The sequence below is a fragment of the Podarcis melisellensis genome (assembly GCF_964234715.1).
Source record: "Podarcis melisellensis genome assembly, chromosome: 1".
In the NCBI taxonomy this organism is placed as follows: Eukaryota; Metazoa; Chordata; class Lepidosauria; order Squamata; family Lacertidae; genus Podarcis; species Podarcis melisellensis.
In genome coordinates, this window is record NC_138528.1 from 42,868,686 (window position 1) to 42,891,720 (window position 23,035).

Genomic DNA, 23,035 nt, shown 5'->3' on the forward strand with positions numbered 1-23,035 from the left:
GGCCACCAGGCCAAGAGCTATGACAAAAGCTGAAATTAACGTAAAATAAACTATCTGGGTAAAAGGAAAACCAAACAGTTACTTTACACTGAGCACAAAGAGGCTCTTGGTCTTCTTGGAATTCAGTTGAATTTCTTAGGAAGCTGAAGGTCGTGAACTCCCTTCCAGCCTAGCTGCTGTCATCCAGAGATGCACAATAAACTCAGTCACTTTCACAGGATGTAAATCATTCTCCAGAACACTGCTTTAGTCTGTATTTCTGGTTCAATCTGTAACGCAGCAGCATCCCTCCCGGCTGCCCTCAGGCAGTTCGTCATCTCCAAACAAACAGCTTTCCCTCCTTTTCCTAAACAGTCTCAAATCTTTAGGGGCTATGTCTCTGTCTCGCTCACCAAACAGACAACCACATTCCTGGCATGCAGGAAGTATTGGGCTACACATATAAATCATTTATGAATTCTTGAGATTCTGGGATGCTGCAATAATAATAAAAAGTTAATATATCTTATGAGAATTATTAAGTATCCTGTGACACAGACCCAGGCCAACAGCACCAGAGGGGTTTGGTTTCCCCCCCATAATTAAAATGGTGCACAAATTCTGTTACATAAAATAAATAACAAGAGTCTATCTTTTGCACTAAGCAAGAGTCATGTTCAACCCTGGGTACAAGCCAAATAGCCACGGTGTTAAGGGAGAAGAAGCAACAGCAAAAAAGAAAGAAAGGTTATGGTAGTTTTCTCAACACGTAGCAAGCAGCTTCAAACCTCTGCAAACACATTGTGACTCAGCCTCAAAGAGAGATTTCCCTATCCAAATATACAGGGCAGGATTCAACTAATGAGTCCTGTTGGTATAAACCCTGTACAAGGACGTCTGCTAGTGCAATGAGATTCCCCAGTGTTTCCAAAATGGGCTCTGAGGGGGTCAGGAGAAGCCTGGGAGCAGCATATGGGGGGAAGAGAGGGAATATTGTTCCATCTGGCAAGCCAAGATGCTGCAGCTGATGGAATTCTTATAAGAGGTAGCTGTTGAAGGCCTCCCACAGGGTGACTCCTGCTGCCTCCCAACGCATGTTAACATACCACGCCATGATTTCCAAGGCTTGTTCATGGGCTGAAGCCTTAAAACTGCTGGAGCTCTGCAGTTTCACTGCAGCTACTGTGTTTGAACAGGATGCTCCACCAAGCTGAAAGCTAAAGCTTAGCCAGACCTGTGATGAAGGGAGGTCTGTTTCTGTGCTGACATGGAGAGATAAGTCTCCCTGTCTTGAGTTCTGACTGTATTCTTTATTTCTTTGATTAATTATAGTATTCATCGATAGGGATGAAGGAATCGGTCAATTTTAGCGTCCCTTAGTTTTTAATTTTTCCATTCTTCAGTTCAGTTCTCCTGATTTCCACACATCAGTTTGCAGATTTTTTTAAAAAAGTCCACATGAAAATTCATATGTGTTTTTGTGCAAATTATCCCCTAATGTCATGCATTTTTGTACATTACTTTCACCAACAAAAGCATTTCTTGCATCCTTTCACCTAATCTACACCTTTTCCTACAGATTTATAAATGTTAGAACCACATTGCAAAATTTGGAGAAATGTGACAGCTGCATTTTGGTTTTATATTGATTAGGGAAGTAATAATGAGGCAGTTTCATATTAAAATTCAATTTTATTTACACCATACCATCATTAAAATAGTTTTAATAACTGTACAAATGACCACAGCAGCAAAGGTTGCTTTCTTGGCATTACACAGAGGGAAGTATTACATGCCTCAACAGTTTGCATCATATGCCTTATTCAAAAAGTAAACATGGTGCCTGCCAAGTGCTTAGAGCACCAGTTATCACAGTAAATAGAGCCAGATGGCAGCAGCTGTTTTGCTGCCATACAATATCCCTCCAGGAGAGATGTACCATTTTCAACAGCAGAATGCGAAGGCAGAACTTGGAAAATAAGGCAATGATAAGCTGGTGAATAATGATGTAAAGACAAAGTAGACATACCCTCCAGCACTTCTCTGATGAAAATAGGGATGTCCCATTCCATAACAACAACAACAACAGTAATAATAATAATAATAATAATAATAATAATAATAATAATAATAATAATATGCATCCCCTTCCCTTCTGACTCGGTGGCCCCAACCACTCTGGGCTGCTTCTAACTTATATACGACATAATAAAACATTTAAAAAAACTTCCCTATACAGGGTTGCCTTCAGATGTCTCAGCGTCAGATAACTTCATGCCCTCCAACATTTCTCCAATGAAAATAGGGACATCCTAAGGAAAAGCGGGACATTCTGGGATCAAATCAGAAACCAGGACCATTTCTGTAAATCTGGGACTATCCCTGGAAAATAGGGCCCCTTGAAGGGTCTGAGTAGAATGCGGTAATACCAAAAGGCCAGAAAAGCCTCCATATTTCCCAGTGATCAGGTTCTGGGTCCAGAAAAGTAAACGGAGATTTGGAACCAATCAATAGAGGGCACATCAGAGGGCATGGTTCACAAGCTAGTTGCATGGTGCTCTGGTTGTGAAGTGTTATTCTCTGCCCCACAATCCCAGGGACTACATTTCAGGCCCTGCTTTAAGTGTGAATCTCTTGGGAGGCCCTTCTCCAGGTGCCCCCTCAAATGAAGTGCTTTTTCAGTGGTGGCACCCCAGTTGTGGAATACCCTCCACAGAGAAGCTTGCTTTGTGTTCATACTGTGTGGTCTGTATGCATGTCACTGCATACAGTGCAGTCACTGCATACAGTGCATACACTGCATACAGTGCATACACTGCATACAGTGCAGTACATATACAAGTGCCAGGTAAACACCTTCTTATGATCCCAGGCTTTTAAGAATGTGCTTGGACATTTTATCCTCTGTTGCTAGCTTTATTCTGATATTGTACGCTACTGCTTTTATTTTGTTCTAGATTTTAGCTATTGTTCTGCTTCATGGTTTTAACTTTCACTGTAAATTGCCCAGGGAACTTCAGTTACTGAGAGGAAAAGATGTGTAGTAAACAAACAAACAAACAGAAAACTGCCCACCACCCCATTCAACACACACACACACACACACACACACACTTCATATACTGTACACTATTCCTATATCACGTTTTGAAGAGAAGAGTGGCAAACGGAATAGCCGGAACATATGAGGAAATTAGCATTTCCATCCTAGTAAGAAGAAAATTAGGCTTTCCTTCCTGCTTTTTGCTTCCTTCCTTCCTTCCTGCTGCCTATCTGCAAGCTCCCAACATAACCTCTTGTCTGCCTGTTAACTGGCTCTGTCAATGACATCCGAAACCTCTCCCGGCAAGGGGAAGAAGTAATTTTATTACTGAAAGCAAAGCAGAGCTGCTGGGCTTCTCCAAGATCTAATTGAATTAAAAGGATGAGATGATGAATGAAATAGCTTGTACTCAGAGGAAAAACAATTGCAGCTTACAGGAATTCATGTAACTGTATGAACTCGAGTCTTTTCAGAAGCATGTACCCTCAACTGCACAGCGTTGTCAAAAGCAACAACATTCACACTAACTTCTAGAAGTTACCAGGGGAAATCTCTGTTTTCTGGTACATATCCTGGAGAAATCTCCTCTCTGGCTTGCCTTCTGACCCATGTTGGGGGTGGCTTTTTAAAACTTTCCTTGCATCCCAAGGCATCTGAGCCACAAAAGTTCCCTGGAGAACAATAAGTCACACTGACACAGAATATTTGGTTTATGAGTTCAAATAGGCCACAACTTTATTGGTTACAGATGTGAGCGGTTTGGCTTAGGCATTGGGGTGAAGCCAGGCTATATCTTGATCCCTGCCCACAGAAGGGAAAACCACTGATAGGGGGTGCCCTATAACTTACGTCAGATAGTAGCACCCCAAGAGGTCCCCGTAGGGGCTGTGACATGGCCCTAGCCCATGCCCGAGCTTCGGACAGTATTCACACCCCAGATCTCTTTAACAGGATACCTCCCCTCCAACCAAACGAAAGAAGCAAGTAAGAAGGAGCCGGCTGGCTGCGCAGAATTTATGTGGCCCACGGCCACACCCGCTGTGCCAGCTAATAACACTGTAATAATAATAATAATAATAATAATAATAATAATAATTTATTATTTATACCCCTCCCATCTGGCTGGGTTTCCCCAGCCACTCTGGGCAGCTTCCAACAAAACACTAAAATACAATAACCTCTTAAACATAATAATAATAATATATTTATTAGGCTGGGGCCGCCTTGCAACGCCACTGGCACAGCCGGCTATGACATAGGGGTGAGGTAGTGTACCTCCTCTCCACACCAGAAGACTTTGAGGCACAGCTGCCCATGCACAACGCTGCCCTCCGATATAGAGGAGAGTGGATTTAGCATGCACTGCACACACATCAACTCTTCAGGTTATAACTACCATCTCCCTTATACTGGTTCAGACTGTTTGCCCATCTCGCCTAGGCACTGCTGACTGGCAGCAGATCTCCAAGACCTCCTCAGTTAGAGGTCTTTCTCATCACCAGCCATACATCCTTTTCTAAACTGGAGGTGCCTGGGATTGAGCCTGGGGCCTTGTGCTTACAAAACATGGTCTCTGCCACTGAACTATGGTCCCTTTTGGTCTTGGGTTTGGCCAGGGCCCCTTACACTTTGCAGCACTGGGCCAGCTCACAGGTGGAGGAAACTGCTGGTCCGAACCCAGCTGAAGAACACTGCCACCTTGACAATGACTGGCATGGATAATGCTGCTTGTCAGTCAAGCCAGGTCAGGTGTTTGGGGAAGCCAATATACGTCCAGCTGTCCTTATATAACTTCAGGTTCAGTTCCTCAGTCGGAGCAACATGTCACCAAGCATAGTTGCTCTATAGACTGCTGAACCTGGCGACTTTTCTGTGGAGGCGGGCTAACCTGTGACCCTGTCGCCCAGGTGCTGTTGGGCTCCCATCAGCCTTTGTCAGCTTGGCCAGTGCTCAAGGATCATGGGAGCTGTACAGTGGTACCTCGGGTTACATACACTTCAGGTTACATACGCTTCAGGTTACAGACTCCGCTAACCCAGAAATAGTACCTCGGGTTAAGAACTTTGCTTCAGGATGAGAACAGAAATTGCGCGGTGGCAGCGGGAAGCCCCATTAGCTTAAGTGGTGCTTCAGGTTAAGAACAGACCTCCGGAATGAATTACCGTATTTTTTGCTCTATAAGATGCACTTTTCCCCTCCTAAAAAGTAAGGGGAAATGTGTTTGCATCTTATGGAGCGAATGCAGGTGGGAGACTCCCTTTAAAGGCGCTCCCTTTAAAGAGCCACTTGGAGCTTTTTCTTGGGAAAGGCCCAAGGCTCTCTTGGGGGAGCCTTAGGCGCACACAGTCTCTCCTGAGCAGGCGGATGAAAGCTCCTCTTGCCCAGTAGAGGCTGCGCGTGGCTATCCCATAAGCCAGGACAGCCAGCGGATCCCGCTAGCTGTCCTGACTTTTGGGATTCAGAATTTTTTTCTTCTTGTTTTCCTCTTCCAAAAACTAGGTGTGTCTTATGGTCTGGTGCGTCTTATAGAGCAAAAAATACGGTAAGTACTTAACCCGAGGTACCACTGTAGTCCAGTAACATCTGGAGGACTATGTTAGCCATGCCCGTCCTATATACATTCCCAAGGGAATCACATGATTTACATAGTAACATCACATCTGGTTACTACAATGCATTTCATACACAACTCTCTATGAAGCATGCTCAGAAACTGTATGTGACTTCCTTATTAAAGCAAGTGTCCCAAATTTGTTTCAATGTCCAATGAGCTGGTGATACCTTATAAAGCCTCCCACAGTTTAGGAATGGGATAGCTAAAGCAGTGTTTCCCAACCTTGTGCCTCCAGCTGTTTTTGAACTACAATTCCCATCATCCCTGACCACTGGTCTTGCTAGCTAGGGATGATGGGAGTTGTAGGCCAAAAACATCTGGAGGCACAAGGTTGGGAAACACTGAGCTAAAGGACCATCTACTTCAGGGGTCAGCAACCTTTTTCAGCCATGGGCCGGTCCAGCGTCCCTCATACCATGTGGTGGGCTGGACTATATTTTGAAGGGAAAAAATGAACGGATTCCTATGCCCCACAAATAAACCTAGAGATGCATTTTAAATAAAAGGACACATTCTACTCATGTAAAAACATGCTGATTCCCGGACCATCCATGGGCCAGACTGAGAAGGCAATTGGGCCGCATCTGGGCCTGGGGCCTTAGGTTGCCTACTCCTGATCTACTTCCATAAAAGCCTGGCCACCGCTAAGATCTTAATCATAGGCCCTTCTGAGCGTCTTCAAAAATGTACTTAGCTGGGACCAATGCCCTGGAGCCCCCTCATTTAATGACATTTTTAATGGCCTTCCATAGGATGTTTAAATTCTTCTTGTTCAAAATAACTTTTAGCTGTGAATATTGTAATGCCCTTCACTGTTTGCAAACAGTTTTACAAATCTTTTGTTGTCTGGTCTTTGACCGTAATAAAGATTGATGGGGTGTAATTTGCATTTTAAATGGCTGCCTTTAATTGCTTTATTGTCAGAATGCTTAATTGTTTTAATGAATGCATATGGATCTTATTCATGTTTTAATAATTTTAAAGAGTTGAGTTTATTTGTTTTAATCCACTGTTAGCCACCCTTAGCTTCTTTTTATATGTGGATCCCTATTGTATTTTTGTTTGCACATTGCAGCGTTTCATTCTGACATTCTGTTCCATTTTAAGACGTGTTTGATAGTTTAAAGCGGGTTGTTAGAAGGGTCTTTTTTTAGAAATTTAAAGCGGCATAGAATTTTTTTGAAAAAATAAACAAAGGAAAAGCATCAGGACACAAATGTTTTAACTGAATAAATGAACAGTCCACATGCAAGTCACTGCATGCATATCGACACAAAATACTGGTGCACTGTTTCCTTTCCATCACCTCCTTCTGCAGTATTATCATATTAAACATGCTAAAAAGGTGTTACAGTATAGGGCAAGATGACTGGCTACCGCAAGACCTAACCGAATACAATGTAGGGCAGGCAGAGAAGAACTTCTAGCATGTCTACTAGAGTGACTGTGTGGGGAGGCACGTCCAAAGTGTAAAGCCATGGGTAGGCAAACTAAGGCCCGGAGTCCAGATCCAGCCCAATCGCCTTCTAAATCCAGCCTGCCAACGGTCCAGGAATCAGCGTGTTTTTACATGAGTAGAACATGTCCTTTTATTTAAAATGCATCTCTGGGTTATTTGTGGTGCCTGCCTGGTGTTTTTACATGAGTAGAATGTGTGCTTTTATTTAAAATGCATCTCTGGGTTATTTGTGGGGCACAGGAATTCGTTCATTCCCCCCCCCCATATAGTCCGGCCCTCCACAAGGTCTGAGGGACAGTGGACTGGCCCCCTGCTGAAAAAGTTTGCTGACCCCTGTGTAAGGCTGTGTACACACTAACCTAATTATAGCACAAAAATGTAGTTTTTCTTAATCTATAATCAGTCATGCTTGTTTTCAACGTGCTGCTTTTAATCTAGCTTGATTTTAGAGCCTGCTGTCCACAAGGGTGGATGTGGTAATTTGACACACATGTGAAATCCTCCCCTTGATGCCCCAGCTTTTCCTCCCTGCAGATGCCCTAGCTGAATAAAGAAGGATGTGGTGATAGCAATCTTGGTATATCTCATTGAGCAGTTGTGGACATACCCCACATGCCCAAAATGGGCACACTACATGGGAATGCAGAATCAATCTACAATCTACAGTGGGCTTTTATTTTTTGAATGAAACCAGTTTATACAGTGCAAAATCTGGATCCAGACTGAGTGTGGACTATACAGAAGAAACCAGCACTCACTCTCCATTGATTCCAGAACGAAATGTTGTGTGCATGCAGCCTAAGAATCACCATGTGTTGCAAGTGGATAAAAGTGTACCAACTTTAATTAGTGAAACGCTGAAAGTCAGGATTGTTCTTTCTACGTCAACTGATAACATGCCAATGTTATTGATTACTGATTGAAAAAGAACCTGTCGCTCTTCCCTCATAGACGGCAAAGGCTGCACTGGCGGAGGAAGAGGAGTGCTGCACAAGCTGGTGGGGTTCCATTGCGGCTGCCCCACACACACACTGGGCGTCCCGCCCCCAGGACGTGCGCCCCGCCCCGGGATGCAGGCCAGCCCAGCCCCCGCCTGCTCTCAGCCCCCCATGCCAGAGCATGAAGCTCTGCCACTAAAAGGCTGTTATGCATGTCTGGAATGAAAGCAGAACTTATTATCCCTTTCTGTACCCCTTTCAGAAAAGGGTACAAGGAGGGAGGTGTGGAAGAACTGTGCGTCCCATGCTACCACATTCTACAAAACAGTTGTGATAACACCAGATGAGGTAGCTGCGAGAAGAATCTCATTTCCCCAGCCCAAAAACACATTACTTTGATTCAGGGCTGTGAACGTGAGCTAATATTTGCATCAGTAGTACCATCCAAAGGGAAGGCATTTGGTCCCTGAGCAGCAAAGACTTACACATTTACTGCCTTGAAGCATGTTCCACAGAGGCTACAATAAAGGAAGAGTCACCAGGAGGAAGTGATACACAGACACAATCAAATAACTTGCTCTTCTGCAGTAAGAACATAACACACAGTCCTCGTATTGCTTAATATGTTGTCTGCCTATTTGGAGCTACCTTAATTAGAAGTAACTCACCATTAGAGGAACAGTCTAGACCAAATGTAATATTGTCGACTGCAATGTCAGCTTGCGAATTCCAACCCCAAGTGGCCCGGATCTGCAACCGAAAGCTGTTTACCAAAGAAGATGTTTGGAGAAGAAGACAAAGAATATATATATAGATATATTAAAATAAACACCTGAATTGATTTTGCAAACAAGAAAGCAGGGCTATCAAACATTGTATGACAACAAGCAACTTGCAAACAGAAATAACAGAAACACAAACTAGAAATAGTCAGTATTACTGAAAAATTAAGCATGTTTCATACATTGCTGCATTCCATAAGTCCCAAGCAGAACAATAAAGCAGTAAGTAAACTAAGCCTCAGAAAATTTAACTGAATATATTGCTATAAAACTTCACAGAGCCCTGAATTTTCCTACCCCAAACTAATGGTCAACAGTTATCAGATCAGTCAAGGAGCCATCCCTGAAAAAGGCTTAGTATTAGCACTCTAACATGTTCACATTTGAAGTAATTCTAATTAACACACAGTTGGGATTCAATAGCTGCTAAAGAGCAGCAGCAGCAGCAGCAGCCGTAGTCTTAACACATGAGCCACACATTCTCTTGCTAATGCATTGAATAAAAACATCATTGCACAATCTGCTAATTCAGGATGGCTAAAAATAGGTTCCATTCCTAAAGGATAAAGCTAAGCAGTTTTTGTTTTTGTTTTAAAGAATTGTAACTAAACATAAATCCATAAGAATATAGTACTCTGGGAGAATATGAAAAGTACATGTCACACCAGGAAATTATCTGCTGGTGATGATGAAATCCAGTGTGATTTATGAGAGAAAATTGTATATTGGGAAGAGCAAGTGCTACTTAATGTCTTATTCAGCTAGGAAACAGTCTTGTTCTAAACAGATTGGGGTGATCTAAAAATATTCAAATTAGAGTGAAGCTCAGCAAGGCCAACATGCTAGGACTTCATCTGTGAAAAAGCAGTCCATAAATAAAATCTGACAAGCCAGAACATCTAACAAGTAATAGATTAAAATGCAAGATCAAGAAGCATATCTTAATATGATTGAATATATTTATGAAAGGTGCTTTACGATGGGGTTTTAATCTCATGCTTCAATGGTCAGCAGGCATTGGAAAGGATTTTTTGTGGGGGGTGCGGGAGACTAGGATTGGGACCTCCCTCTTTTCTTCAGTCTCTACAGTTCAGGGCTCCTTATAAAATTATCAACATTACAAATACCAAAATAGGAAAAACAGCAACACTGAACTATACAACAGCTGAACCAAAGCAGGGGGCATTTTTACCAAACATATTCACTCAACATTTTAATTCCCAGAGCACTCTCACTTTGGGGTGATGGGGTAGCATTAAAGGGGGACAAAATTATGGTGCTGGAAGCCAAGAGGAAGAGGTAACATGTTGCTATTGCCTTGGAATGCATCCCTTCATTGGGAATGAGACCAATGAGACCCAATTATAATAATCAGCTGAAAGAGAGCATGACTCTGGTTGCCATGGCAGTGGGAGTGCGTTCCTTCCCTCTCTGCTTCAGAGTGAGGACATCTAAGGGTCCTTTCTTTCCTTCATATAGCTACACCTTCTGGATCCATGGTGCCATGCTACACCCCCCCCCAAAAAAACAAAGCAAAACATGTCCCCCAAATAGCTGGCATAATGCTGTGAGGGTTAAGATGCTTTTTCAAAAGTGGTACTGCAGAGTAGTAGCAATAGGGAAGACAGTAACACCTCACAGACACAGAGAAACTGAAAAAACCAATATGGCTTGCGGGGGCACATGCCCTCTCTGCGCTCCAATTCTTTTAGGGGGTGAAAAATTGGCAAAGCCCTTATATAAAACATTATGTAACGTGCCATATTGTTCTAGTCCAGGTCATTTAATGTTAACTCAGACATGCAGGTCTTACAGTGCTTTCAGGAAATGATTAGGTTTGGACTGTCATGGAACTTTAGGTAAAGAGTGTTTCACAGCCATGCCTTCCTCCAGGAAACACCATTCCAGTTCTCCTTCCTCTGGTTTTCATCCTCAACATTCTGTGACCACTGAATGCACACAGTTCTCATTTGGCTGTTTGGGATTCATCCCTCAACATGATACCTCCCAATTATTTTTCTACTTCTGCCAAATTGGGTGCTTCTCCAAGCACCCCAATACCTCCCCTCTTGTGCATAAAAGTAGTGCCATTTGGGCTACAGAGGCAACTACACTCAGGCTTGAACTATGGGATGGAGGGCATGGTGGTTGTGTAGATTTCTTCCATAAGGATACTCAAGGAATTTTGATCTGGGATGGAGAAGAATTCAGGAACTTTAATCTGAAGCAGGCTTTCACAAGCCTAAAGTTTGTATGCTCAGAATAACTTCACCAGTACAGTCGTACCTCAGAAGTCGAACAGAATCTGTTCCAGAAGTCCGTTCAACTTCCGAAACGTTCGACTTCCAAAGCATGGCTTCTGATTGGTTGCAGGAAGCTTCTGCAGCCAAGCAGAAGCCGCGGAAGCCCCATTGGACGGTTGGCTTCTGAAAAAATGTTCAAAACCTGGAACACTCATTTCTGGTTTTCAATCATTCAGGAGCCGAAACGTTTGACTCCCAAGTTGTTCGAGAGCAGAGGTATGACTATATGTCTAGATGTATTATTCTAGTCCAAAGATCTCTAACTTAAAACAGTTCAACCTTTTCTGCTTTGTTGTCCCTTATGCCTGGAACTTCTTCCCAGAGCAATATGGCATTCCTCTCCCTCTCTTCCCTCAAAGCCCTACTGAAAACCCACATTTTGGGGGGGGGGGTAAAGCTATGCAGCCCCATCAACCTCACAAAGCCTAAGAGCTTGTCCACACTTCTTGCCCCACTGCTTTCCCCTGGGAAAAACCATTCTTTAGCACTCAATTGGAGCAAACAGCAATCTGCAGTTTCCCCACATTGCCATTTGTTCTGATATAGCTTTAAACAGTGGGTTTTCCTTTGGAAAGGAACGTGGCAAGGGGAAAACCACTCAGACCCATGATTTCTAGGCAAACAGAAGAGTGGACAAGCCCTGAGTATGTGTAACTGAACTGAAGGAACACAAATCCTCTGTTTATCCCCATCCCCACCTCCATCTTCTTCCTCTCTTTCTGTGGACTTTTGAGTGTTAGATTTTAGATTGCAACCTTTATAGGGCAGGAACCTGTCTTTTCGTTATTACTTTATCAAGTGTCATGCATACTGACCGTACAATATTATCTATATATCATTTTATGCTCTATTAGTGAAGAATACCACTGATGTTGTGCTTACTAGTTTTGAAGTCTTGGCATTTCCAAGGTTATAAGATACCAGTGATCACTCCAGCTCCCTGTTCTTTCCCACAACAGCAACGTGTCACCAATTCCATCTCCTTCTTCTTGGACAATGAGTGAGATGGTGCCATTGTAATTGCCAAAAACGTAGGCTGAGAACTGGAGCTAAAGAGGAATTTGATGACAAAATGAAGAGACAGAGAGCAGTTGTCAAGGAGGCACTTTCTGACACATATTTGAAGATGATGGGCTAGGTTCATATATACTAAAATTCCTGATACACAGTGGTCCTATCGCCACAGATGCATGGAGGAAGTAATGTATAAGCTGGCATGATTATTCAAATTCCTGGCGGTGGGTTAGGAAGTATGAAGAATATGGAATCCCACACTCATGCTGTGTACCCTGACTGCAGCCACACAGAGGAAGTAAAGGAAAGTGTATGTTGAGAGGACTATCTATCTTTCTGAGTTTGAAATTATAATTTTTAAAAATTTCCTACCACATGCAAATTACTCAGGAATTACTCAGGGATTAGCTTACTTTCCCTACCAGGTGTAGTCAAGTATGAAAACCCCTCAAAAACAATGTTTATTTATCAGGTCAGTAGGTGTAGCTGGTTGTCCAGAATGAGGACATCATGGCTTCCATCACAGATGAAATGGAGACTGAACCAGGGGCTCCAGATAGAACCGTCACACCCAGTTTTAATTTAATAAAACAAATATTTTTTAAAAAGTAAAAAGAAAGAAAAGAAAATGGGGTTTGTGTCATTAAAAGTTCCCTCAAAGTGCAGATTATTTGAAGAAGGATAAAGGGAAACATACCTGGGAGGCTCCATTTGCAAGACTGGCTGGGAGTCTAGGACTATATTCCCAGGCAACACCATCTGTGTGCTCACTGTCTACACGCAGATACAAAAAGTGACCTGGAAAATAAATTGCAACTGGATTTCAGTGGCGGATTTGCCTAGGCTTCCTTCCCGCACCCCGCTTTCCGAAGACCGCACACCAGTTGGGCCAGTACATATTCCCCTCCCGTGACTGGAGCGGAATAGCCCTTTCTCTTCTTCCCCAACCCTTGTCGTTGGAGGAGTCCCTCAGTCCCTCGCTTTGCTGCCTCCTCCCCCCCCACCCCCAAAGCTTGGAGGTTCCCCGGCAAGGGGGAGGGAAAAAAATTTGAAAGTTACACTTTCGTGCGTCCCTCCCGGCGTGACACTGCGCGCTGACGTCACGGGGCTGTAATGGTGGTGTGCCTCGAGATTTTTTTCATCAAACAAGTGTGCCTTTGCCCAAAAAAGGTTGGGAAACACTGGCCTAGAGCAGCTCAGGGAAGTTCTTGTGTCATTTAGGCAGCCACCTAGACAATGCCTTACTGACTGTCCATGGACTGAACTATTAGTGGGTCAGCGCTTGGTGAATTCTGCTTCACAATGATAGGGACAGCAGACATCAAAGGATCAAAATGGCCTCTTACCATCTTGCCGGTGAGCAGTGGTTGCGGCCCAACACGGCACCTCCTCTATCCCCTAGACATGCAGCGCCATTTTATATTGTTTCCCCGTCCCCTTCAGCCACCACAGAGGCTCACAGGTTCCAGCCTAATCCATCCTCCAAATGAGCCATTCCACGGTGGCCCTGGGGGGACAGCGCATGGCCATCTACTTAGCCTGGCCGACCACTCAGTACAGCATCCAGTCGGAGGATCAAAAAGATGTTAGAGTAATCCACACCTTATTGCATGTCCTACTTTGGGGACAGTGGGTGGCACTGCAGGTACTTATGTTCATACCCCAAAGAAATTCGTTTAAAACATTCTAAGATAAGGAGGGGAGAATCCTAAAGTTTCTTGGCAAAATCCGCAAAGAAACAAATATTATGATGCCAAAAGAATACCAAAATAACTAAAATAAATAAATTACTCAAATACTTATTATTATATTATAAAATACTACTTATTAAAAAAAATGCCAAATGCCCAAATCATTCAAATTATCTTTCGATTAAAACAATAGGAAATAGAATAATCTCATCTATCTCGCGTAATCTGCATTATTCAAGTTTTTTTCTTTTTTTTAATTGCAGTTTGAGATTTATTTCATGGTATTCTGGAGCTTTTTAAACCTTAACATTCCACTTTATCTTCTAAAAGGAAATCCATTGTGCATCTATCATTGCACAACAAACTTGGTAGCCCCATATCAACCAGTAGGACGGAAAAACAGTCCGAAGAGAAAAGTTGCTATATAGTCAGGGAATGTCTCAGGTATGCAGAATCACAGAATTGTAGGGTTTGTAGGGACTCAAAGGGCCATCTAGTCCAACCCCCTGCAAAGAATGCTACTTTGTAATTTTAAAAGTATTGAGTGAAGGGAGACAACCTTTACTCAGTAACCCTGCTGAATGAAGAGGACTGCAATGTCCACAAGAACAGAACATGGGGGGGGGGGGAAAGCATCAGTGATAAAAGGAAAGGTGGAAACTGGAGAAGCCAACATAGAAGGGTGTGTTTAAGGGGGGGGGAGAGTATGTAACTTTTCAAAAAGAAAGGAAACGAACTTTTCTAGACAGCATGAAGAAAAGAGAAAGAAAAGAAGAATCTCCATACCTCTCTATCACTATCACTATCATCTCTACAACAATTTATTTGGAAGTGTAGAAAGCTCAGTGTGCTCCTCCCAAAATCCTTGCAGTCCCCCACTTGTTGCACAGTAATGGTCTTCTAAGCGGATCTTGGTCCTTCATTTACACACACACACACACACACACACACACACAGCTGCTCAAATGTCTTGAAATATTTCTGCCGAAAGCAATGAGCTACTTTACATGTTGTGAAGAACTGGCAACAGAGAAAATGTGATTAATTCACACTTCTTCTCCTAACACTTTGGGGTTTGCAGCTTAAGGGACATGTCTCTCATGGGTTGATGTGCACTCTCTCAAGGCAGGGGCTAAGTGTCCCTCTATTGACACTTCTTTAGAAGAACCTGGTGCTCTGGGCTAAACTGGAAAATGGCAGATATGGAACAAACCTCCGGTAGCGTGTAAGGCAGATGCTCCAAAGGGGTCTTCCTGCATCTTTGAAAAGCCATGAATAGACCATGAAAAATTCACATTGCCACCAAATGTCCAGCCACAGGGACCTTCCTCAAAAGAACAATGTGCCCCCTCCGGTAGATGGTCTGCAAGAAAAAGATTGGTGGTAGGAAGGAAAACATAAATCTCAGTAAGAAGAGAAACAGGGTGAGTACCAGTTAATTAACTATTGCCTTCTCTTGTTGAGTCTGGTTAGAAAATAGCAAGCATGGGAAACACTTCCACCAAGAGTTATGTAAGCTTTCATGTCATCTCATTCAATGGACAGTGCCATGATACCTCCCCTTAACGGCAATGCTACTGTATAAATAATAATTTTTATTGTATACCACTGTCTTGCATTAGGCAAGTCGCCCACCCAGGCAGATTACAACCAAACAAGAATATTAAATACATTTCATGACCACAATATATGGTTTTAAAAAACCATAGTTGAGTGGTCTTGATTACTATTACTGTGGCAGGGGAAGCCAGCATCAGATCACCTGATCAAGAATCAATAGCCTAATCTCCAGGGTCCTGGCAGGAGGAAGCTAGGACCAATTGGACCTGAGCAACCTCATGACATGTTGCTGGGGAGAAATGCTCTGGCACTGGATATAAGGGCTGTTTTGTGAGGTAGGGAGGATTTCAGCTACTCTGTGAACTTGTGGTTGCATGATCCGAGGGGACCAAGTCAAGCAACCGCTGCTTTATGGGAGCCATAAGACAGGAGTGAGGAAGTGACCTCAAAATATTCATGCAACCAAGCTGGCAAGTAGGAAGCCAAGGACAGAAAAGTGTAAGGGAAATAGATCCATATTCACCACAGATGGATCCACCTTCTTCTTCGATGGGGCAACTGGTACTGAAATCACAGACCTGAAGTTTGCTGACACAGCCCTCTTGTGGGCACAGGGCGGCAGAACCCTTCTCGTATTGGGAAATATGTGGAACTCCTTTGTCTGAAGGGAAGGAAAAAACATACATCCGAGTATCAAAGAACAATGCCTAGATTTAAAACATAATAGCTCCATTATGAGCTCCTTTCCCCCTTGGTCACAAGAGTATGGAAGAAGATGGTGAAGATACAGCGAGCAATAAACAGAAGAGTGAGTTCTTGAAAGCAGCATGAACTGATCAGTTAACTTATTTTGTTTTAAATACTGATATCCCACCTTTCGACTACATCTAGATCTCCAAAGATGTATATATCTAGAGGCAGAGTTTATTTTTTACATATAAAAGGGTAGCTTTTATGTTGTGAACTGCCCTGAGATCTGCGGGTATAGGGTGGTATACAAATTTAATAAATAATAATAATAAAACTGTTGAATGGTTGCTAAAGTAAATCTACAGAAAGGAGTGGGCCTGAATTTTAGGCATGGATTTGCGAGGGTATGGCTCTCTCCCAGACTACTGAAACACCATCAATAAATATATCCATGACAACAGACAGATCTAATATTGATGACAAACAAATACCAGGACATATTATACTTTTGCCATCCTCTGCACCAAATCTGAACAGGATTGAAATTAGTTTGAGAAGTCATTGAAAAGCTCTGCCAGGAGTAATTAAGCTGTGATGACTGGTTCACACATGGAAGCAATCACTTAATGCTGTGGTTCTCAAAAGGGTGTGGTGCGCCACACTGGTGTTGCAGGAGAGGAGAGCAAGTGTGGCAGAAAGATTCAAGGACCATCAAAGAAACATTTAGATATTTCAGTGCAGTGTAGTATAGTATCAAAACAATGAGAGACATGCAAACCCCAAAGTGTCAGAAAGCTGCAGAACTTTCTTCCCATTGCTTAAGGGCTGTCCTGTAGCTTTCTGTTTCTCCATTGTAAGTCATGTGGAAGACATTCTTTTGGACAGACAGCAAATTATTTAAGATTCAGAAAATAAGTCAGTCTTAGAAGTCCGGTGTCCAGAAAGCACAGATGTGACCTTTGCAGGCACTGGATTTACCGCTGCTTTCCAGGATTAGGTTTTCTTGGGGGGCTGCAGTTTGGTTATCAATAGGCAAAATTTATTGCCCTCTTTTTCAAATCTCCCTTCATCCTGCCACCATATATCTTTGTATTTGCATTATACTCCAATTCAAAGGCATGTTAATAAATTATCCAGTATGGCTTAAATCGTTTAAGTTTATTTTCCCTTTGTATATTTCTCACTAATTATTTCTCTGGCCTAAGTATGTTAAAGCACCTGACATGCAAGAAGAATTAATCCCTTACATTATTGATATTAAAAAAAAAACAAGCAGGAAAGGAGTTTGAGAAGGGCAATAAAAATCATTTACAAAATATAATGAACAAAAATGCATTTATGATATTCTGAAGTTAGTGCAATAAAATCATGTTTGGTGGCCCTATATTTATTGAATGTGGTGATTTAAACACTGCTTTGACCCTAAAATGATGCCTATGAGTGATTTAATGTAAGAAGTGCATATGTATCTGCTTAGATATTTATGTAGTGACTGCACCATTATGACAGATGGACATTTTTAGTCCAATTTAAAAACTTTTAAAGAGAGAACCCAAGTGTATTTTTTTACATAACATTTATTTAAGAAAAAAGTTTGTTTTTAAGGGATCCTCATGTTCCAAAGATATTTACTCCACTGCTTGCTGTTGAGTCTCATGCTGGAAGCATTGCTAGTCCTGGGCTTTTGTGATTATGCAAAGCAACTATCCTGACTTTCCAGAGCTGAATGGCAATATAAGACATACCATGAAAGCAATTTCTGAGATGCAAAGAGCCCAGTGCCAAAAGCCCAGAACTCTTTTCTTCACAGCTTGAATAAAGCAAAGTGATCTCAAAGGGCCTTTCCATTTCTCCAACTGAACCGATGAGCACTTTCCACTTCACCCTGCAAAAATCAAAGGAGTTGTCATTATTAAATAATGCTTCACATTTATGTGGCATTTTTGGAGTGGTCAAAGTAATTCACACACTACAGGGTTGGGAAGAAGGCAGATTGGGATCTATTGGTAGATCCAAGGCTCCTGAAACAATCCAAGTTGATCACTGTTTAAAGTATTTTGCTTGAATAGCTATAACAGTACCCATCAGGCAAGAAGAACTCAAAGCCATCAACAAGTTAAGCTTAGCAAATTTCATAAAAATAACAATGGCTGAGATTTCCCCAGTGGGAGAAAGAACTGCTACAAATTTAAGGATAACCTAAGCAAGGGGTGGGTTCTCAAATGACTATCAAGTAATCACACCCACATTTATTGATAGCAGGATCTAGACTTAATCTAGAATGAAAGCAGCATGTTGAGCTTCATCATGAATGGTTCCAGATTGAGAAAAAAATACTTTTTTGTGCTATGGATGGAATAGTATATATGCAACCCATGGCATATTTGTGATACTGTTCTCAGCTTTAAATCTTGCCCAACCTTTTACACTTCAAATTATACCGGTTACATATACATATGCATACTTGATCTTTCATTACTTAAATGCCAACACATTTTTTGCTTTTGCACATTGCCCAGCCCACCAGTTCTGATTCATCATTGTATCACTTGTGTCATGGTGTAACACAGTAGCCAGAAACCTGCAGCACTGAGTCACTCCTCATTACCGACACTGCAAATTGTAGCGCAGCATCCAAGCCACCTTCAAAACTGAATCATGGGTACATTATGTCTGATGCGCAATCACAACACTACATCTAGTCAGTCCTAGCAGCATCTAGTAATATCTTTTTCTCCACAATGTAATATGTATAGCATATTGTCCAGAATATGAAATTGTGAGAGGCAGCTTTGCATATACATAAAAATGTAAGCCTGTCGTCAGGTTCTGCAGTTTGTGCAGCTGCCAATAGGTGGACATCCCAACTGCAGTGTGATGAACACCAGGCAGGGAGGCAGGTGAGCAAGGAAGCAGGGTGGGTATTAGGTGGCCCAGGCAAGCTGTTTCACAGAAGGTGAAGGTGCTTCACATAGTGGTTTATCAAGTTGCTGTGTTAAATGTTTCCTCTCCTGCATTAAATGTGCCTACAGCAAGGTATAATGGAGGGAGGAAAGGAGTTTCACACAGCAACTTGGCAAGCTGCTGTGTGAAGCATTTCCTCCCTCTATTAAACCTCCCTGTTGGCATGTTTAATGTAGGAAGGAAGTGCTTCACACAGTTGTTTGCTAAGCCATTGTTTGAAGTACCTCACACCAGGGGCAGCCCATCCAGTTTTGCTACCTGAGGTGAACAGGGCCTTGCAGAGCCAGGCAGAGGCCTGGGCCAGGTAGATAATGTGCCCCCCTTCCCCCCCCCGGGTATAATTGAAGTCTTATAAATAAGTAAGTATATAAATAATTTCCACAAAAGTTATGCTGACAAATAATTTTATTTGAAGGCTTGAACCGTATCTGCATATAAAGACAAAATCGAAAATATAGATGAATATGCTGACTGAGACCCCCTTTGGAATCGGAGGCCTGGGCCAAGTGGCCCATATGGCCCCCCCTCTGTCTGGGGCTAGACATGAAACGGGAGCCTGCTGCCATGCCCCACATCTACTTGTGCCGCAATGCCCTCATCCTTGCCGAACTTAGCAAGGGGGGAGCATTCAACAAGGCTTTGGTGCTTATCTTCACCTTTCCAGGGGCAGGGAAGATGAGAGGCAATGCTGCGTGCTGGAACGTTCCCAGTGAGAGGGGGCGCTCTGCCAGTGACAGAAACAGTGGGGGCAGGTGGGGCATTTCCTTCTGCACTTCCACTGCCTGAGGTAGCCGCTTCATCCTGACTCACGGGCAGGCCAGCTGTCCCTCCTGCCCTCCACTGAACAGCTCACCTGGGGGCTTGACACTTACAGCAGTGGGCAGTGGGGGGAAGGCGCTTTAACAAAATGATGAATCATTGTATTTTAATATTCTGCTGGAAGCCGCCCAGAGTGGCTGGGGAAACCCAGCCAGATGGGCAGGGTACAAATAATAAATTATTATTATTATCCTTTAAGGGGGGTTGTGGCTCGGGGTGAGCTGTGGAGGGAGGGGAGTTCAGTCAGGTGTGGGGGGAAGGCTGGTTGGTAAAGGGGTAGGTGGGGTTGACAAGCTGAGCAGGGGCCGCAGCCCCTAGTGTGTATGTACACACACACACACACACACACACAGAGAGAGAGAGAGAGAGAGAGAGAGAGAGAGAGAGAGAGAGAGAGAGAGAGGGGGGGAGAGAGAGAGACGGAGAGAGACTACCACTATCATGGAGCTCTAATCAGGTATTAAATTATGTAGCTGAATTTTGGGAGGTCCCAAATGGCTTGATCTAACTAAAGCAGCTTTCCCCCTATGCCATAAATAAGGCTCCTTCTAGGCTTGATCCAAACGGGAACTTTTCTGAGCCAATTTAATTTCCTTAATGGAACCCAGAACAAAGCCCTTTGTATACATAGTAGTAGAAGGATTGTTGCAGCAGTAATTCAGATAAACCAGCCTGGCATTACATTTACTATTGATTTTATGTCAGGAGAACACATCTTGTTAAATGGGCTAATACGACTTCACTTCTAAATTAAGACATTTAAGCAGCTATATAAGGCTCAACAGGTTTCTGGGCAACGTGCCTGTAAAAAAAAAGAAGAAGAGAGAGAGTTTGGAGCTGTAGACGAAGTTCAAGCAGATGCAAGATAAGGCTGATAGATGAAAGGTGTTGTTGTGCAGGAACATATTGCACACACAAAAACTGAACATATTTCTCAGTCCAACTGAGTCCGAGATGCATTGTGAGACTGCTGCTGGTTTTTCTATTGTCCTTCGCGAGCTGTTTCATAATATCAGGAATCCTGCATGTGCTCTCTGTCTCCTACAGTTTATCGAAAAGTGAAGCACTAGCTAAATCCAGGATCCTGGATGTTTCAAAAGCAACAGCTACTCAGCTCAAAGTGGTTATGAGTTTGAGCAAAACATTTAGTAAGAGTATAAGCAGCAGAGCTGGGTTCCTGTCTGAATGAATTTGGGGGTGATGGGTCATACCTTCATGGGTCATTCTTACCACTTTGCAAACCAATGAGTCTGTCCAAAAGTCAGCCAGCTCAATGCAACGCGGGGAGTTTCACTGTCTCCCCCAAGCCATGCAGGAGGGCTGCTTTCCATACTCTAAATTCAGGCTGTAAAAAGCAGCCGCTAACCTATGTAAGCCCCGCCCCCAATCCCTAGATGAGAAAGGTATCCATGGAGAGTTATCTTGAATTAATAATAATAATAATAATAATAATAATAATAATAATAATAAGTACCCCAGCTGACTGGGTTGCCCCAGCCACTCTGGACAGTTTCCAGCAAAATATGAAAACGCAATAAAACATCATAATCATGCATTTCTCAGAATGCACAATCCAGTCAAATTCCTGACATTCTGTTTTATGAACTGAAGTTTTTTTTCTTTCTGGGAACCAAAATTCAGATTATAAAACTATCATTCCAACAAAACCTATTTGCATGAATATATTGAAAAGAATCACTACTGAGCCATCCTTGGATATAAAATACTATGCTAGGCCTGGTCCAGGATTATTTAACCCTTTCTTCAGAAATCTGATACAAGTGATGAAGATTTGCTCATGACGTCGGGGGGGGGGGGAATCCGCATTATTTTTAGTGTATTATTTCATGACTAATAAGCATAATAGAGAAAATTATCTACTATTTCTGAAGATCTGAGTAGGTTTGACGTTCAGAAAAGAGCTTATTTTCTTTATCAAACGTGTAGCACTTTATATTGGGGATTTGGATTTGGAAGGATCCGGGCATTTTGGCCTCATTTCAGATGCACAATGCAAGAATGAAAAGAACCCAGGCCACCCCCAGACTGCTGGTGCTTCGCACACACCCGACAGGAAATAAAGGTCCTCATCTTAAGCAACTGGCTCCATAATTAATCTGATTTCTCCAGTCTAGTTATGCATCAGGCTTCAGAAAGCTTGCTCATCCTAGGTTAGGACTAAAGCTCTAACATGAAGAGGGTGTATAACTCATTTAATGGAATGTGATATTTGAGATTTAATATACAGGCGTCCACCCTCCCTTTCATGGGAGTTACTTTCCAGGACCCCATGTGCATAAGTGAAATCTTGTAAAGTGGGGAGCACCCTCTAAATGCCCGCTCTCCAATCCATACCAAAAATACTGTATCCAAAAGTATCCACAACTAGAATTGAAGCTCTGGAGCTGACTGACTGGAGGATGTGTGGGAAAGCTGCAGCAGCTGCGCTACCCCACACATCAGCTGCTAGGCGGGGAGGCTGAGCAACCTAAACAAAGCCCCGCTGCACCTCTGGTCTCTTTGGGGCTTCCTCCGTCCTCACCGACATTCTTTTTGGGCTCCAAGGAGGATCTCCTTGTGAGCCACGAGGATTCTCCAGCTTTCTCCCACTATTTCCAGGTTTGAACCAAATTATTTATTTATTTCTCAGTGCAGCGTATATACATGGCCATGCGTGAGTCAATTGCGCCTAAGTGGGGAATGCCTGTGCTTGTAAGAGTTTTCTTCCCCTACTAACTCATTGCTAATATGCATATTCATGTATATTATAATTAGTAATGTTTCTAATACGAGAAATATAATAGCTCCTGGGGGGGGGGGAATCTAATAAATTTCAAGACCAAGTCTTACCAGGCATCCTGCTCACGTCTTTCTTGCAGATGAATGGCTACACTCTGATTAGTGTCCACATATCTCATTTCAGCAGAGAGTGCTCCTAGAGGGACACCTTGTGAATGCACGGCCAACTCCAAGAGACAGGAACTTGAGCTCCAAGGCAGGAGTGGGCTGCGGAGGCTGAACTTGCACCTGTCTGAGATCCTGCTAGTGTTCAGGAGAAGAATTTCCCCTGCAGCAAAAAAAAAAAGGAGGGGGGACGGTTATGAGTAACAACAACCATAGTTATAAATTACAGTGCATGAAAGAATGGATGACAGTTAGAGGGAAGAAAGAGGAAGGCA

General features: G+C 42.9%; 1 protein-coding gene across 4 annotated transcripts in view; it reads right to left on the minus strand.

The window, feature by feature from the left end:
• Positions 1–23,035, minus strand: part of LTK (leukocyte receptor tyrosine kinase) — a 118,308-nt gene that overhangs the window by 34,815 nt on the left and 60,458 nt on the right. For all 4 annotated transcript variants that reach the window (XM_081931669.1, XM_081931668.1, XM_081931667.1 and 1 more), the window contains 7 exons: positions 22,707–22,923; positions 17,819–17,958; positions 15,907–16,044; positions 15,037–15,186; positions 12,830–12,930; positions 12,001–12,167; positions 8,702–8,796 (listed from right to left, as the gene is read on the minus strand). In XM_081931669.1, the coding sequence (XP_081787795.1) occupies positions 8,702–8,796; positions 12,001–12,167; positions 12,830–12,930; positions 15,037–15,186; positions 15,907–16,044; positions 17,819–17,958; positions 22,707–22,923 (1,008 nt within the window). The remainder of the gene's footprint in view (positions 1–8,701; positions 8,797–12,000; positions 12,168–12,829; positions 12,931–15,036; positions 15,187–15,906; positions 16,045–17,818; positions 17,959–22,706; positions 22,924–23,035) is intronic.